Source organism: Lagopus leucura, unplaced genomic scaffold (genome assembly GCF_019238085.1).
Source record: "Lagopus leucura isolate 7727_CA_CO unplaced genomic scaffold, USGS_WTPT01 Super-Scaffold_1, whole genome shotgun sequence".
In the NCBI taxonomy this organism is placed as follows: Eukaryota; Metazoa; Chordata; class Aves; order Galliformes; family Phasianidae; genus Lagopus; species Lagopus leucura.
In genome coordinates, this window is record NW_024962250.1 from 27,275,634 (window position 1) to 27,294,504 (window position 18,871).

Below are 18,871 nucleotides of genomic sequence, written 5' to 3' on the forward strand. Positions count from 1 at the left end.
AGGCTCACCAAGGTAGGAAAACACCTCCAAGATCATCTAGTTCAACTGTCCACCTACCACCAATATTTCTGCACTAGACTGTGTCCCTTAGTACAACAGCTAAATGAACACCTGCGACTCCACCACCTCCCTGGGCATCCTGTTCCAGCACCTCAACACCCTTTTGGAGAAGTTGTTCCTAATGTCCAAGCTGGACCTCTCCTGTTGCAACTTGAGGCCATTCCCTTTAGTCCTATCACTAGTTTCATGGGAGAAGATGCCAACACCCACCTCATCACGAGCTCCCTTCAGGGATCTGCAGAGAGTGGTAAGGCTTCCCCTGAGCCCACTCTTCTCCAGACTGAACAATCCTGGTTCCCTTAGCAGCTCCTTGTAAGACTTACGCTCCAGACCCCCCACAGCTCTGTTGCCCTTCTTTGAACACACTCTAGGTCCTCAGTATCTTTCTTGTAGATACAAGAGGTGCGATGTTAGTGTGCACTGTAATTTTGGCATACTACAGTCTTCCATTATTATGTACTGTTTTAAAAGCATTTTTTTCCAAGCATAACTTAATTACAGCCAGCTTCTACTTCAATGGATCACAAATTCCCCAGAACCCTGAAGTAAGCATTTCTTAAAAGTTGACAACTAAGCTGTTTAAGGTCTCCTCTATCACAGTAGATACCCACACACAAATAATTAAGTAATTCAACAGAAACAGTCACCTCTTGACAGTTCAAGCTGCAGAAATGGAAATAAAATAATTTAATTATTAATATTAAGAGGCAGAATTAGCTACTAAACTTCTGCTTAAAGTGTTGGACATCTGCAGTACATCTGTGTACTTTCACAAGCCACAAACTGACATCGACTTAAAATTTAAAAGAAACCTCAAATCCACAGCCCCAAGATGTGAAGACCCAAACCAGAAACTCCCTGACCAGATACAAGTGAACAATTTGCAAGTAACATTCTTTAAGCAGACACTACATTTTTACATAAATACAGGCATCTTCACCTTGTAAGACATTGCACATTTTAACATGAGACAGTGCAAGCCCAGATGGCTAACACAAAGAAAAATTCATTTGGAAGAGTCCACAAAAGTCTGTTTATTGACAACAAAAGTAGTTTGAGGAAGTTGCATTAAATCTGTAGATAAACTAGATTAAGCTCTGAAAACAAACTGTAGGAAACTACACAAAGAAATAACAAAACAGTACCAGTACAAGTTTTACATCACATCTCAAACGATCAAGAATTAGAACTAACTACAACAGGAGAAGCAGTGAACAGAAAAATTTTTAGATGAGAATCATAGCTTTGACTGCTTTCTTCCTCTCTCTAACCAGATTTGATCACCTGATAGCAATAGAGCGTGCCGGGATAGCTGCTGATGGCAATTACTACAATGCCAGGAAAATTAATATTAAACATCTTGTAGATCCCATAGATGAACTGTTTTTAGCTGCACAAACCATTCCAGGAATAACAACAACAGGTATGTATGTGCCTGTGTTACAATCTCAGAAGCAAAAGAAGCATGAAACAGGAACTTGTACTTACTGGGAATGAGGTGAAGCAGGAGGCAGGTGCTGAATAGCCAGCTGCCCAACGGCTCTGGCTGTTTGTCTGTGTTGAATTTAAAGAGGCAGTGTTAGAGGAAGAATTACAAGTTCCCTTGGAAAGGTGCTGATAGAGGAGTTGAATTCAGAGTTCTTTAAGGATAAATAAGTGATCCCAGGTGTGTGTATTATCATTACGTGAGCATTATATACATATGAGTGGGCCTACCTACAGTCCCCTAAATCTAGTTTCTGACACTGACTTTGTTATGTGTTATATAGGTGAAAGGCAACAGAGAAAGCAGATGACTACTGAATTTTGAACTATTGTAACCATTTTATGGTTGCTATAGCTGTGTTAAAACAGCAGTCTAGATGCAATCTTCATTTAAATTGCAATTAACAGTACACTCTCCTGAGCAGAGATTGTATAGTCTCATCTGGTGTAATAGGCCCTTTTCTCCGAGAACACGAGTGTGATATAATCATCTGGAAAGGAGTGCGTTGTCCTCAGTGGTGTTGAGAGAAAACTTAGAATTTCACTTACAGAAGTTTAGTATAGAGATATGTGAGATATTCATGTAGCTAAAATTATTGATTTTCAGCACTTTAAGTGTAAATTAGAAATACTGTACTTTCTACAACACGTATTATGCATGAGTTACATTTGAAATTCAAATGCCATACATTGCAGTGAATATTTGGAGCTCTTCACAGTTCTGGAAATGGATATTCTTTTTCACAGACATTAACTGGCATAAATTTGAGAATATTCCATTTAAATGATCCACTTAATTAATTATATTCTTTTTCATTTTTTTTTTTTTTTATGCTAGAAAGAGACTAAAGGCAGTATTTAAGCTGATAATTTCTGTTATCCTCATCTCCAGGTCTCCGAGTGACAAATGTAGGGTTCTGACATTACATAGAATCACTGATACTCAGGATTTCTGGAAGACAAATATGCAGATTTTCTGCTTGACCAACAAAAACAGAGGCACTGTTCTTTAAATATACACTTCAGAAAAATTGCTATTTTTTCGTAACTTACCAAAAATTGCTTGATAATTTTGATTTCTTTTGCCTGCACGAGCACTACATACACTGTGTACACACACTTACATGTTAGCATGTGGTAAAGTGATGCCTTCAGCTCCTTATTTCATGACCTTCTGCTTATAGACACTTTCAGTAAAAAGGATAAATCATCTCGGATGGAGCTTTGAACACTCACAGAAACTCCCAGGAAAGATTCTGGTTCCTGTGTAAATGGAGCGTTATATGCTGGTTTCATATTCATTTGATCTTTTTCTCTTTTTATTAAAGGTGTTGGAGATGGAGGAAATGAATTAGGAATGGGCAAGGTAAAAGATGCTGTAAAGAAGCACATTAAAAATGGAGATGTTATAGCTTGTGATGTTGCAGCTGACTTTGCTGTTGTAGCTGGTAAGGGATTTGTTCAGTGTGGGAGAGTTGCTGATGTTGTGAAGAGAACTGAACAGAAAGCACCTGTCTTTCCAAATGATTTGTATCGGCCCTTTCTTTGTATGATCACAACCAGTCTCTGTATTGTGTCCATCTTCTGAGCAGTTAAGCAACAACTGCACATGTAGAAATGACTGAAAATTGAGGATGCTCAGTCAAAAGTGCATTTAATTGGAAACAACTGGGCAAGCCCTCAATATTCTGGAGAAATCACACCTTAAATGAAATAACAGGGAAGAGTGACCTGAGAATTTTTTTAAAAATATCTGAACATTTGACTTGCATATATGAATTTTTGGTATAACTGATGAACCTCTGTGAGTGTGACCAAAACAGTGACAGGCCTTAATCGGCTGTATTGCTCTTACACGAGGGGATAAATTGTTTCAGCAGCCATACTTATGCACATCTTAATGTACAACAGAAGTTGAACGTTATAGATTGAAATTCTCCTCTAACATAACGTCTGAACCAGTATTAAATAAATTCCTTTGTGAAGAGACATGCTCAGCAAGGACAGTCTATGAACTGAATGGTCCATTTTGCACGTGAATTGAAACACCTGTGTTTCCAACACTGCAGAGACTGGAACAGCAATTTTAGAGGGGAGAAACGGGACTGTGGTGATAATTTTACCTACTTCTTACTGCTTAACGTACATGTCAAACATGCATGGCTGTTGGGGAAATCCTTGTGATTTTTACCTTGAAAGCAATCGTCACACCCAGATCCTAAAAGCAAGTAAGGGGAATGTTCACACATTTGGGAGGATGCACTGAAACCTGCACTGCATCTTCAGTGTATCACTACATGCACTGAAACAACCCCCACAGTTGTTAAAAATCTGGCTGTTCTGCATCTCGTGTGGAGGTGTCAGAGAGAACTTCTTACAGCAAGTTTCAAGTCTAACATTCTCCAATGCAGCCCCAACAAAGGGGCTGTCAAACAGGGCTGTGTGGAGTGATTTAATCACAGCATGCAGACAGTCTGGATATTAACTAGATTTGAATGAATGTCTTTTTGCACACAACGTTTAAACAAAAGTCATATCAAGACACAGACAACTATCAGTTCCACCAGACCTCTTTATGTCATAAAACTGCTGAATTCTTTAATCAGATGTTACCTGTGACAAAAAGGGACTCTCTAGAGTGGTGCAGCGTTTCACTAAGAAATCTGACTTCAGTGAAAATCTGCATGGTTTCTCTTCATCAAAAATCATCTGCTTCTGTATTGTTAAAAGCAAAAGACACTGAGCTGTAACACTGTTCCTCAAAAGTTCATGGATTTCACATAAACTAAACAGAATTGTTTTATAAAGCAGTCCCAAGTGAATTTTTGTTTTGTTGGAAGACAAACCAGAGAGAAAGCTAGGGGAAAACTTGCAGAAATTCAGTCTGAAGTACCGATGAAAACATTTTAACATCTTATCTAATTGTATGTTTCTAAAATATATTTTCCAAATTACTGTCAATAGTTGATTCACATCCCAGTTCTGTTACAGCATTGCTGTGTGACTCACTTGAAGTGCCTAATGACTTCTGGGGATTAGGTATGCTTACAATAATTGTTGTTTGATGTAGTGTTACTTTTAACAGTTTGGTTTCATGGTGTTTCCTTTGATTCGCAGGCGTCTCTAACTGGGGAGGCTATGCCATTGCTTGTGCTCTGTATATTCTCAGCACCTGTGAAATACATGATCGCTATCTGAGGAGAGCCATTGGGTTTTCTCAGTCACCAAAGAAAACAGCCTGGCTGTCCGCACTTCCATCAGTTACAAAGGTAAATTCCACAGGGCCAGGGAGCTAAGACTCATTTGTGAGCAGATGAATCAGCTATCAGCCACTAAAATCCTGCCCAGTCATTTCATTTTTCTCATCTTTCTACAATTGCTGGCTAACCTGCTTCCACATCATGGTTAGAATATTCAGTAAAGAATTCAAGGCAGTATGAGCACCAAAAGCCTCATAAATGAATTTATTTCTGCGTTGTAACTTCAAGCATAGAACCATTCTGCAATATCCAGCATAGATACTGTCTGCAGTGCTGAAGTATTTTCACTAAGATGACAGTACGTTTTGCCTGAAATTCCAACTAGGTTTTTAGAGTAGGTAGTACTTTAGTTTGTTGCTGTTTTGGTTGTTCATTTAAAGGATATAAAACTGAAACTGATCCCAACATTCAGCGTAGCTGTATTTGCTATCCTTTGACTTTTAACAAAGCGTAAGGCAGCTCTAACATTAGACTAAGTATTTTTCATGGTATGTTTTTTCCATTTACATCTCCTCATTTTCCTCTGAAGTTAACATATCCCAAATCTACTATGATCAAATTTCCTGGTAACAGATATTGCAATTAAATGGGATATTGTATACAGGAAATCCTTCTTGCTTTTATTTTACAATGCTGCGCAGCTGGCAATATTGATAATAATCCAATAATGAGCTGTTGAAAGTTCAGCACAAAATCTATTGAGATAAAATTAACGGAAGCAGTTTTGTGGGAAGAAAGAAAATTACAAATTTTTCTGACAAGAGGAGATTGTATCTTTAATTATAAATCATGCAACAGTAAACAGTGCAGAAGATTTCCTGAGCCTGAACACATTATTGTTCACCTACTCCATTAGTACAAAAAAAAAAAAAAAAAAAAAAAAATCAGACCATTTACAGCTGCTCTCTTCCCGATAGTTTCTTTTAATGCTGCAGTAATTCCCCTAATAGGATAAAAAGTACATATTCGTGTACTTGCCTAAGCGCCAAGCTGCCTTCTTATAATATTTCATTTTTACTCCAAACTAGCATTCCTTCCACGAAACCCAGAGACCGTAACAACTAAATGAAGATGACTTCCTCAGAATGTGTGTTATTTCTCTGCAGCCTTATGGAATTGTTCAGGTTGGAAAAGACTTTAAAGATCATCAAGTCCGACCGCAACTTAACCATACTACCCTAACTCTAAGAACCCTTCGCTAAATCACGTCCTTCATGTTAAAGCAACATCACGACTGCACTGCAGCAGAACTCAGAACCGCAGTGCTCTCTATTCCCACTCAACTGAATACGAAGATTATTCTAAATTACCCTTTACATATATTTTACTAAGAGATACAGAGAAGCATTTGTTGATTGCTGAGAACTTTATCAGGTGGAAATATCTTGACCAATGTAGTTTTACTTACCTTCCACAGCTGTGGAGGTTGAGTCACAGCTGAGTCAGTTCATGAGGCTGGTTTGATTTTTTTATATTCTTTTATATTTTTTTATATTCTTAGAGCTTTTCTGAGACGAATGTAAAGAAAGATGTTAAAACCTCTTTCAGAGTTGTTGTCTGCACGATCATGAGCAATATATAAAGGTGTCATTTGCTTTAGTGTTCTTTATCAAATTTTTCATTCACGAGCGAGTTTTTCCATGAAGTAAATGCAAATTACCAAGTTCCTTTTCTATGAATTTGGTGGGTTTGGATTTCATTGGAGTTCTTTTTTTTTATTTCTGATTTCCTCACTCCCAACATAAGCATTTACTAATCAGAGTACTGTGAGTAAACTGCAGCACTTTACAGACCACACTGCATGTTGTGTATGTTTCTTACAAGTTCAACAATAACATTTGTTGATAGAGTACTGTATCAAGCATAGTTTCATAACGTTAAGTAAGCAAGACCATTTCCCCCATGTAAACAGGTCAAAGAGCTGGAGCTTGTAAATATGTAGGAGAAACAATTTGAAATTACAATGAAATTTTGCTTATCCACTTCAGAGGTCTCTTTTGTGACATGAGAGTGATGTAACAGCTGAATTATTTCTGTATGGCTTATAGGTCTTTGTGGAAAGAAACAACCCTTTAAAGGTGAGAACATTAGATATTTTAACATTACACATTTTTGGTCATTCATATTTATTCAGGATATAAAAGACATTCCTAATGTTATTGTATGGGAATAGCTAATAAGAAGTATTTCAACCTATACAGCTGTCTGCCAAGGACAAGGATAGGGCTTTGTTTGGTCGTAACAATTTCCCTCACAGCAGAGTATCACGCAAATGGAATTAAAACCAACCAGAAAAGGCATTCATAGAAAAAATAGACATTCTCAAGAAATAAGATATATACATATGCATGTATATGTATACGCATATATGTATGAGACTACATTGAGGTATTATGTAAGTTAATAGGGCGTGGGATGGAAGGAAGCTAAGGTGTGATTAGGCTACTTATTCTCCTTAGATTTTTTTTAATTTAAAATTAGAGGAATACTTTATCTTTACAGGAGATGCTAAGATGATATATAAGGTTTTAATGGGCACGTCTCATGTCAAATGAAAAGCAGAGTAGCAGGAATAACTATTTTTGAATGTCTCCAAAATTCTCAAAGATTACTGAAACAACAGACAATTTACGCACCGCTGTCTTAAAGGTCTTCATCTTATAACATCATGCTAAACTGAACATGTATACACAAGTAACCTGTATAGTCCTCAAGGAAGGAAGGCATACCCAGTCACATTACCCGCTTCTTTGCCAGTGTTCCCTGTGATTGCAATTGAATTCCCTTCATTGAAATTCAACAGGAAGTTCAAAACTTGCCAATGGGGAGGTTCCAAAGTTTTAAGATTCTGGGAAATGTACAGAAATGATAATCTAGAGAGAAGGGGAGGGATCGATCTCTTCGCTACTGCTGCTAATGAAGCTGCGGCTTTTCAGAAATTCTGGGAGTGGGCAGAACTGCAAGATGTGAGGCCTCTTGCAACTGTGCCAATGACACTGCTGATAGAAGTAGTGTTTTTTTAAGGCTGATTTCATCCCTTCTTTTCATGCTAACTTACCCGTAGGTCCCTATCAAGGATTTGGTTCCCTCTGTGTACTTATAACAGCTCAGTTTGGAACATGCTTCATATCTGCTTACATTACTGTTAAGCAAGAAAATAACTGTTACAAACACAAAATAGAGCCACAGTTCTAAACATAGCAAGTTAAACATTATTTCAAAGAATTCCAGGAAAGAGCAACTTCGGGGTATTTCTTCTCCCCAGCCCTTTCTTAAGGGCCCAGAACTCTCAAAATCAATAGAAGAGGAGGTCAGGATGCAAAATGCACATTGGCACCACCCAATACGCAGGAAAGGAGAGTGATCACGCAGACTGTTCAGGTTCTGCCTGTAAGCTTTTTCCCTGACATACCTGTTTCCTCCTTGGTACTTTTGGTTTAAAGATGCCCCTGCAGCTTGCTGCTCTGCGAAAACTGCAGCAGGTAATTTGGGTGGAGGTTTCTCTCATTCTTATTTGTGCAATATAGGAATTTCAGAGTAGGTGGAAAGGATTCACATTTCTGAATTGACACTATCATGCTCCTTGAAGGAGTGTAGAGAAGAAAAATGGTGTCTGCAAAAAAATCCAGTGGGTGAGGTCGGAGTCTTCCCTGGGTTTAAAATTAAGGCCTCAATGTTTTTGCCTGATATGGGATTTTAATTGTATCGTATTCATTTCTCTTTTAAGGAAGAAAAGCTTCTGAAAGCACTTGTGCAGCTTGAGGTCCGCAGTGGAGTATCTGCCAGCCTGGAAATGGAGGTGGATGCGCTACCCTTCTACAGCACCCATTCAACCATGATTGAAAAACTGCTGCAGGAGGTGCAGCACTGACTGCTCCCTACTGATTTCTAATCAGGAGGTGATGCTATGTCATTTCTTTACGTTGTAGGCTCTTGCAAGGTAAAAAAGGATCAGAAAAAGATGAGCCTGTATCTCTTAAGTCTCTTTCATCTCTGGTGTCTTGCCAATGCATAACTTTGTATTATTGCCTTTACAAAATTTCTGTGAAATGGGAAGAAGCTATCATGATGATTCAGTCTACCTTTCTTTCATGTGATTTTATAATGGATATTAAAAGATATTACACACTAAATGGTGATCTGGCTTTTACAAAGAAATCTTCTCATTAAAATGAAATACCATTGCATTGCTGTTCCTGTTTTACTAACCTCATAACTGCAACAGGAAGTAAGTCTTGTAGCAACTTGGATTTAAAAATACCCTATGGTGGGGAGAACAGCTGCAGTGGAGTGTTCAAAACAAAACAAAAACCTGCAAGTGTTACCGCAGTAAAAATTGTTAAATACAGGCCTTCTGTACACTTCTTCCTATAGCCCCTCAAACACCATCTGCTCATGCTGGTGGGTCAGTGGTGGAGATGTGATGAGGTGAGGGCTTTAATGAGAGTAAGGGTAACCTTGCAGACTTTCTATGTAAGGGGAAGGCTGTACCGATGGCCTCCTTTATGCTATAAGTTTATGTAAATTTTGTCCCTTTCTTCATAATACAGAAATACTGCAGATGTTTTACTCTTAACATCAGGATACCATAAAGGAGTTAAATACATAGTGATAAAATATTTATGCTTAGACATTAAAATACAATCAGAAATTAAAGAACTTTGGCACTCAGTTTAAAACAGAATTGTGTAAATGAGCATTTAGATAAATTCCAGTTATAAGAATACTGCTATCAACAAGACTGTTTGAAGAGCAACTAACCTGCATCTAAAAGGCCTACAAACACTGAAGCAGCACATGACAAACAGTTGTGCCTTAAGCTTGGCTTATGTCATTTAAAGTTGTGCTGTTACTTCAACTCTAGGTAGGTGCCTCTGCTGAAGACCTAACAGATGTCAGCCCCCCAGCAGACAGCACAGGCTGTGCTTTACACTGCACACTCAGATACTGATGCTTTACCTGTCATAAAAAGATGACAGTGGTAGAAAATGAGAGTATGGAGCTATTGTGCTCCAGCAGGATCAGGATGGTGGTTCTGTTTAGCCACTGCTATTTCCAAAGGACAGGAGTACTTCAGCAGGTAGAAACATCCTCTATCTATTTTCATGTTCCTCCTCTTATGTAAGACAAGCACATAACTCTTTGAGAATAAGAAAAATCAGTTTGTACCACAAACACCAGCATTCATTTTCTGAGCTCCCCGAAGATACACAGCCCTTCAAGGCTTCAGCTGTTGAACATGTACGAGAGAAACCTTAATGCCAGAATGCTGATACACATTCAGACTTGCTCCCAGTGGTTATTTTATGACACATCACATTACATTAACTTTGTCCAAGGAACTTGATTTAATGAGCTTTCACTCTTTTCTTTCTAAAATTTAAGCTTTAACAGATCTTGCTAAGAAATAGACAATTGCGTGTGTTTTTGAAATCCCTTTTTCTCCGTCATCCCAAGCCCCACATTCAATCCAATGGAAGTGTGCAGCATTATCTCCAGCAAACCTTGCTCTTATCCTGAATAGAATAATAATAGAATAAAATAGAAAGGCTCTGAGGGTTATGTTCCTCCTGTGGTGGGTACAGATCCACAGCCTAAGCTGAGCTGTTACAACGTAGAAAGAATTAGAAAGTAGAATCAGTACTGACATCATGACCAGGGAAAACAAACCCAAACCAACAGCCCTGCCCTCTTGGCCTGGTCAGCAGGTTAGATGCTACAACTGCAGCAGAACGCTGGGCCGTCACACAAGTTTTCATCTGATTTTAAACCACAGCAGCTGACCAGAAGTGAACCACAACAAAGTACCGACTCAAGCAAGCCTTAATCTGTTCAGTGTAATAACTGCATGTAACAGGGCACGCTCTGCATTCCAGCTAGTTTAAACAACACGGACAGCCATAAAGAAGTAAAGCACAAACAAACAGCAAAATAAATATTTTATCTTAGAACAAATCATGTGTGTGCCTTGCAGCATGTCAGGTCATGGGAGTCTGAGTGTTGGAGCTCCTCTTAGCAACGCACAAGCACAGACTGCAGCAGCCAGGAGCCCCTGCTTCCAACCAGCTGGCACAGACAGCAGGGACTAGAGGAAACATTCACAGAAAGCAAAGCTAAACAGCACTAAATAGTAAGAAGAGAAGTGCATGTAATAAGGTAATTAATCCAGCATGGAGAGTGGTCTAAGTATAAAGAAATGTAAAAGAATTAAACAAACCAAATATGAATATAAGCAAACCTAATCCCCTCCTGGAGTAGGGACATGAATCCCTTCTGCAACAGCAGGGAGGAGAGGAGCTATAGTCTCATAAATACAATCTGTGAACAAATACAGGAAGGGAATAATAAAAACATTATTTATTAAACATGTCTCCTAATTACTTTTAATATTGCACTTCCAGTGTGGTTTCCAGAAAACTCTTAGAACATATTACCTTTTAAAAACCAATAACAAAAACATGCACAGCAACATACCTGAGAAAACCCAATGTAGAATGCCTGTCTAGGCCCTTCCTCAAAAAATAATTTTGAAATTAAATATATGTATACCTATATATGTGCACACACACACTCAACTCCAGGCTGCAGAAACAGAGAGGTGCTCAAAGAAAAGCTTGAAACCAGAGGAGAAGAGAAAGGATAAGGCAATATTCGTGGTGTAACAGCTGCAGATACCAGAAAGCACGGTGAGGTCACAAAGAAGAAACAAGACTCACATTCCTTAATAATGAATATAAAAAAACCCAAAACAATAAAAAATAGAGGAGTTGATTCTAGAAACAACTAATACAGAGCACAACAACCTCATCTGTAACTACCATTATCTCCGGTTATTCCTGTATCTCATTTCCATCTAACCCAAAAAGCCACAGAGATCACTCATACATCACATTTCTGATATCACATTTACTCAATAATGAGCACACCTTAGCTGTCGTATTGACTGGTGAAAACAGAGTTTAAGCAGAATCTACTTAAGAGTTCCATTGACAAACATCTTGTTTTTTAATTGCCCGCAAGTTCTGTGCTGCACGAGGCACACAAATTTGTAAGAATGCAATCAAAATCTTAGCAAGGTCTGATATAATTTAGGTGCAATTAAATTCACCTTTAAACACAGTGACTCAAAGAAACGCAGGAGGTAAAAGTGCCTCTTGTACTATGAACCTCCTGTTCTTTTCCAAATCAACAGCTTGAATTATTTATCCCTATCTGAGCTGAGAGATCCCATACCTCTGAAAGTCAATAGAAGCCTTATGAGGAGATTCAGCAGTCAATGCACAAATCGAAGTTCTCATCTGATTCGGAGTTTCTGTGCCTGTTGTCCCAGAAGATTCCACATAACTTCATCAGCTGTTTTAGCAGGTTGGCTCCTGCAATGGCTCTGCTCACTTTGAAACTTGCTGGAGGAGTTATTTCAGAGAGTTACAGTAATCTGCAGAAGTGCATATTTTTCCTTTTAAAATTAATTTTGATGACATTTAATTTGTTCTGCCTCCAACCTGTTGAACACCTTATGGAGATCTTTTTCACCAGCTGCTACAGAGGCAAATAGCAAGGAAAGGCAATTTCAACAGAACCACATCATGAGTGTTGTTTTTCAGCCATGCCAGTTGACAGGTTTGAGTGGTATCAAAAAGACAGCAGATGTGATTTTGCCTAAGATCCATGCACCTCCAGAAACTACCTCACTGTACTGCTCTGCTCAAAGACCTTTGGAATGTAAAACAGTTGTAAAACACAGATAAATCCAGTGGATACACACAGTTATATAAGGAAGATTTTACACGAGTGCCCTTTTTGATGAATGCTATAGATGGCCTGCCCTAGTTGAAGAAGAGTCTTTTGTTCCAGAATCACCCTGTGATTCTTGTAATAACCTTGGCTGATGCTCATGCTGTGGCCTGCTGGGAGTTTCTGGAGCATTCAGCTGATAGGATTCCTTTGTCTCAGTCCTCAGACATCCTAAATGCCTTAAGCAAGAGTCTCGCATCTTGACAAAGTTCAGGTAAGTGCTTTCGCTGGAAAAACAGTACAGTACTGGGTCGGCGATGCAGTTAAATGTAGTCAGCAGGAGAGAAGTATGGTAAATGTTAAATATTTTGCCAGCAAATGAGCAGTTGCTCTCAAACACACTGCGAACTACAAGTAAGATGTGGTATGGTCCAAAGCAAACTAAAAAAATGAAGACAGTGCTCGAAACCAAACGTTTAATTTGGAGTTTCTTCTTCTTTTGAGTGCCGTGACTTCTGTGGACAACTCGTAAAATGCCACAGTAAGAGAAGGCCAGCAGAAAGAAGGGGAAGAGGAAGCCAGCAGAGAAGCGGTAGTAATTGATACTGTGCTCCCATTCTTTGATGGGGTAATGCTCAAAGCACACCACATGGCTCTCGGCATCCATACTGACCTCCCCGTGCACAAAGACAAATGAACATGTGACTATTTCTTTGGTCCAAATAATGGCACTCACAATCATAGCAGCCTTCATTGTCCGAAACTGATGAAAACGAAAAGGGTGCACGACTGCCAGATAGCGGTCAATGGAGATGCAGCAGAGGAAGCCCACACTGATATAGATATTCTCATACAAGAGAATGCCACAGATTTTGCACAGCAGTTCATCATATGTCCAATTGTCATGCTGCAAAACATACTGGATCCAAAAAGGCAAAGAAAATATGTAAAACAGGTCTGCTACGGTCAAATTGCAAAGGTAGATACCCAACTCATTTTTAGCCTTGATCTGTAAGTACCCATAGTACAGTGACAGGCAGTTAGCTGGGAATCCTATGATAAATACAAATATGTACACCACAGGGGATAATGTCTGGTGAATATTGTGATCAATAATGCACTTTTCAGTTGCGTTCTCTGTGAAATTCAGCATCTTCTGCCTCTCAACATACACCATTAATCAGTGTCCCAAATGAATAGATGTAGAACTTAATTTCATCCAGTTTGAAGAACCACTTTTCATCCACAAAAACCTCAGGCTGAAGAGATGCCTTGCTGCAGGATGTTAATAACCTGGTGGTAAAACGTATGACAACCTTGAAGAAAATCATTATCAAACGATCAGTTTTCAGTGAGATGCCTGTTCTAAATTTTCTTTCAGTATTTAACAGAAGATAAAGCCTGCCTGGGAAATCATGATTCGTATCAGTAAGCCCTAGGAGTGTGTTCTGTCAAAGAATTCCAAAGCAACTTACAAACATTTGTCACCTTAGCTTTATGAGTATCTAAACGGTGAAGAAATGTAATCTCTGTTTTGCAGATGAGGCAGAAAAGCAGTAATCTGATCTGATCCAAATGGAAAAATTCCTCTGGCAGAGCAGCAGTTCACTCAGACTTCCTTAGAGGATGCGGGGTGAGCAAAACCGTTGCTTTCTTAATTTCCATTTCTGGAATTTCCCTTTAGATACAAAATATCATAGTACATGCAGCTCAACCCATCGGGATGATGAAAGTGGAATTTTTAGCAGCTGCTTTTACAGTTAAGTGTAAACACAGTCCTGAAAGGGAGCTGCCTGTAGGAAAGACACCATAAAATTCTGCCTTAATGTATCCATGGTGTCAGCCCCCTACAGAATATACCATTACTGATTCCTTACTTGCCATAGGCTCTGAAAACCAATCATTATCTGCATGTTTGATCTTTTCATTTTGCCAGCACTGAAAACAAACACAATTATTTTCACCTGAGGAATCTTTTGTGATCCACACACAGACCCATGCAGATCCTTTCCACATTATACCATTACTGTAAAAGGCATTTTTAAAACCCACCTGCTGACAACATGTTAGCACTCGGTTTGGTCAGGTTAAGCGTTTGGCCTTCAGCCTGTCCGCTGTGATTAAACCCCAGACTAAACGAAGTATCATTTTCACCCTTCTATCAGCTCGCGTGGTATGTTCAGTCACTTTGGCACAAGTGCTCAAGACTGTGCCCCCCTGCTCTGCTCTGTGAGGGGCATGTGTGTTTTGTGTGATGACACAAACCAGTGGGATTCATTCTTTTAACCACTGCCAGAAAATACCCAGCTGCAGAGTACACTTGGATGAGGTTAGCAACTTGTATACTCTTTACAGAACTTCAGTTAATTGAAACAGATTGAAAAGCAGACTGCATTGTCAGGAACAGAGAAAAGTCCTTGCTGTTTGTTTCCCATTTACAATACATATCTGCATTTTTTGTAATCATCATCTGTCCTCTGTGAGAACAAACCATTTTTTCCAAGGCAATCCTTATGGAAACATGACCATGGTACGGTACAATTACTGTGATTGGCAGCATTTGAGAATGTTACTGTAGAATAAATTCTTCTGTGAGTGATGTAATTTTGGTTTTGTTTGATTGTGTATTAGGTTTTGTTTTTTAAAATAATGGTGGGCTTCAGTCTCATAGAAATTGAAAAGAAAATCACTTCCTTAAGGCTGAAAAGATTGACCAAACCTGAAAAGATGTACAGTATTCAGCCTCAGTCGGTGTACCACAGTCCCAGTGAAATAACAGCAAACTTAAGGACAGAAGTATATACTTAATCATTAAAACTCTCCTTTGTTCTTCTCTTTTTCCCCATTTTCTTGCTAACAAAAAGAATATCAGCCCTGGATTCCTTGAGTCTCAGGTAGTTTCAACGACAGCATGAAGGCCAGGTTAAGTTCTTCTCCCTCAAACTTCTAACTTCATTCTTTGTCACTATCTGCCTTAGCCCAGCACAGTGCGAGCTCTGCTCCCCTTGTTCTCATACAGCCGCCTCAGGGATGCACCTACCTCAGAATCACCCCCTCCTCCACAGATGGCACGAGTGTTACCGCAGCTCTACCAGGCACAGCAGCAGAAAGGTGAGCCAGCCACAGGTCGTCTTGGCTTAGCTTGAAGTTTGCTCCAAGAGATTGCCATAACCCTCCCTGCAGAATAACAATGATAATGTGACAATTATCACACACACGCGGCAGAAAGCAATGAAGTTACGTGCAGATTTTCCAAAGCACTGCTACTCAGGGAGCATCCTCTCTTCTCTGACACCATCCCATGCACTGTGCTTGTCTTAATGGCTGCATGACTGCTGTGTGGTTTCTCCACCTACAAGAGGTCTGGCTTCATGCCTGCAAGCACAATGCACAGAACTCGGAACAGATTTGACAGCCTTACTTTCCCCCTCACCTGTTCCAATCCAGGGCTCCAGGACAAGTGCAGTTGTATTTGAGACTGTATTTGATACAATTTCTGTACGATAATTCGGTGACTTTGACATGTAAGAGTTTGTATGAGCAGAACGAAGGACATACATATGCACAGTGAAAAGTGCCTAAATGTCTGCGGCTCCCTCATCTAATCTAACAACTAGAAGCATCCAGTCACTGTTCATCTTCTGCTTATAAGACCAACTTACAATAACTTGAAAGCTGTCAATAATTTTCAAAAGGCAGAACTGTCCTTACACATTCATATTTCTTGAGCTCAGTTCTGCTCTGTATTATCCTGTAGGCCAATATGGACCACAGGATGAGAAAAAGCAGATGTACTCTACAGTTGCACTGTTGTTTGTTGTTGTTTCTTTTTTTTGAAAATGCTTCTTTTTCTGTAAGAAATCAAAATGTTTTTACTAAATTATGTCACGAAGAATGTGATTGTAAAATTCATATCTGTTCAGCTTAGAAGTCTTGCCAGAATTGCAGAGAGTAAAAAACAGAAAAAGCCTCACTGATATGATATTGTCCTAATATAATACACACTTCTGATTACAGTGATGTTTCCTGCTCCTGGAGGAAGTGCTGCAGTGTGCTGTTTCAGAGCCAGGAAGAGAAAGCTGCCCGTTATGTAAACAGAAGTCCAGATTCTTGTTTGCACAATAGCTGTTTTATGCTGCTTTGTGGAAGAAGAGAGCTTAGAAAATTCCTCCCTTGTTTCAGCCTCCACAGCATGCAGGCTCTGGGACACTGCTGTGCCTTCTGACCAGTGTCCAAATGGGAAACACAGTTTTCCTTTCCCCATTTTTTTCCCTTACTCCAAGTATGTTAACACAGCTCTGCACTGGCCAAGGAAAGGAACTGCAAGTTTTCTCAAGGCTGATACCAAAACACTGCGATTATGACAGTCATTACATAGTTCAGAAGAGTGATCTTTAAAGACCACCCTGTTACTAAGAATATAATACACAATATCTCACAAGCTCCCTAAATGATGGGAAACTCAAGGAAAGGTGATGCCGAGTAGGAAAGAGGAGACAAATAGCTCCTGCATTACTTACTAAGCTAGCTTGGGTAGTAGGAGGAGAAAAATAAAAAAGTTGCTCTAAGAAAAACATCTGGGGTGCAGATAATCACTGAGCTGAGAGCAGCTATGGCTGGGAACACACAGGCATTCCATTTAGACAACTTCAATATGGAAATAGTGCAGCTGTGTGGTGTTCTGTTTTTAAGAGCTTAGTTTATATAACACATTCAGTATCACAAGTCTACAGACATTTCCAGGCAAGACATCTCTCTCCTATGCCCACCTTTTTTCAGTGTTACCTATCTAAGCCCAACTCTTGGAAAGAAACATCTAGATGAGCTCCAAACATTTCTCTTGTTTCTGGGTAAAGAATTAAGCCAACAATCTCAGGGCTTTAGACAGCTTAACTTTTTCTCAGTCAAAGTAAGCCAACCTTCATTACTCACTGGACAATTCAAAAGTAGGTTCTTTTTTTTTCTCCCCAAGTCCTTTTGTATCCTGTTGACAAAGCCACAATTCCCACCCCACATCATGAGCTCATAGAACAGCTCACATTTGGCAATAGCCAAGGATTGAGCCCAGGCCCACCGGCACCAACAGCTTGTTCTGCTCTGACTGAGTAATACTGTGGAGCCTGCGTGTTTTTTCTCAGTTCCAGTGAACATTCCTACAGTTTTCTCCTAAGAAACCTGATACAATTAGACCTAAACATTATAGTGGTGACAAATGGGACTATACATCAAAGGATTTCTTTGTACATTTGCAATAGATGAGCACACAGCTTGTCCATCTACAAAAGCACCTGTCACCATGAATGGGGAGGATAAAATGTGGTTGCGTACCTTCATGTCATAGTAGATCTCTTGCTGTCCCTCCACCTGTCACACATCACAAACAGACCTGAGTCTCTTGACCTTCATAGCAGCTCTTGGACCACATTGCACAAAATCTGAGATTTGGTTCAGATCATTACCTGGATAAACATTAGCCTTTAGACTCCCACATCAAATGGGCAGAAATTGGCTGGCCCACACCTGAGGGTTTGAGGCATGAGGTGGAGTGAGTGTAAGAGCTGCAGTAGCAAAGCTGCTGTAGAGCAGGAAAATGGCAAAGCTTACTAAATGTTCCTTCCACAGAACATAATCATGCTTTTTGGGCTATTTTAAGAGAAGTTTTCTGCCCCTTCCCACATCCTCCACATACAAGGAAGAGCTCATGTTGTGATGGGGTGATGATCTGGTAGAGAGAGGGGAAAGAAGGACCAACCATTCCTTCGTATCTCCTTTCTTTCTGAAGTCTATCACTGTATCTCACTACTTGAGATAGCTAATATACTTAGAGAAAATCCCCCTAAAATTGTAGAACAAAGTGGAAATCGGGGGCATGACTAAGGATGACTGTAAGGAAGTGGCACAACAATGCTTGGATTAAACCAAAGGATTATGTAAAAGGGTCACAAGTGGAAAGAGCCATGAAAGGCAATAAAGGATGTTTCTGTTCTGTACTGGATAGAAAATCCAGTTCATACTGGAATATTCAAATTCATTCTTTTACAAAAAAAAAAAAAAAAAAAAGAAGGGAAAAGAAATCCAAGCACGAGGCAGAAGCAGAAATTATAGATCTAAACACAACTGAAATATTTGCTGTTATTTCTTATTTCAATCTTCAGAAGCAGAATTGTGACAAGAGCTCCCGGCCCCTAAGAGTGTGAAACACTGCAACAGAAAGCACACAGAAATTCTGTCAAACATTTATGGGAAGAGCAGTTGGTTGCTTCTGCATTCTGCTGGTTTTGTTGTTTGTAAAGCAATCGGGCAATCCTTTTTTTTTTTTTTTTTTTTTTTTT

General features: G+C 39.4%; 2 protein-coding genes across 12 annotated transcripts in view; one reads left to right on the plus strand and one right to left on the minus strand.

The window, feature by feature from the left end:
• The window catches only part of DGLUCY (D-glutamate cyclase), a 39,433-nt gene extending 30,495 nt beyond the window's left edge, over positions 1 to 8,938 (plus strand). For 3 of the 9 annotated variants that reach the window (XM_042872246.1, XM_042872390.1, XM_042872478.1), the window contains exons 10-14: positions 1,335 to 1,483; positions 2,874 to 2,993; positions 4,663 to 4,814; positions 6,854 to 6,883; positions 8,533 to 8,938. In XM_042872246.1, the coding sequence (XP_042728180.1) occupies positions 1,335 to 1,483; positions 2,874 to 2,993; positions 4,663 to 4,814; positions 6,854 to 6,883; positions 8,533 to 8,676 (595 nt within the window). In that variant the 3' untranslated portion in view covers positions 8,677 to 8,938. The other 6 variants (XM_042872306.1, XM_042872563.1, XR_006179236.1 and 3 more) reach the window with 5 other exon arrangements.
• Positions 8,939 to 10,295: 1,357 nt separating this feature from the next.
• Positions 10,296 to 18,871, minus strand: part of GPR68 (G protein-coupled receptor 68) — an 18,914-nt gene continuing 10,338 nt past the window's right edge. For 2 of the 3 annotated variants that reach the window (XM_042865315.1, XM_042865320.1), the window contains exons 3-4: positions 15,580 to 15,716; positions 10,296 to 13,832 (exon numbers count right to left, since the gene is read on the minus strand). In XM_042865315.1, the coding sequence (XP_042721249.1) occupies positions 12,616 to 13,716 (1,101 nt within the window). In that variant the 5' untranslated portion in view covers positions 13,717 to 13,832; positions 15,580 to 15,716 and the 3' untranslated portion in view covers positions 10,296 to 12,615. Of the gene's footprint in view, positions 13,856 to 15,579; positions 15,717 to 18,871 lie in introns of all 3 variants that reach the window. The other variant, XM_042865329.1, reaches the window with a different exon arrangement.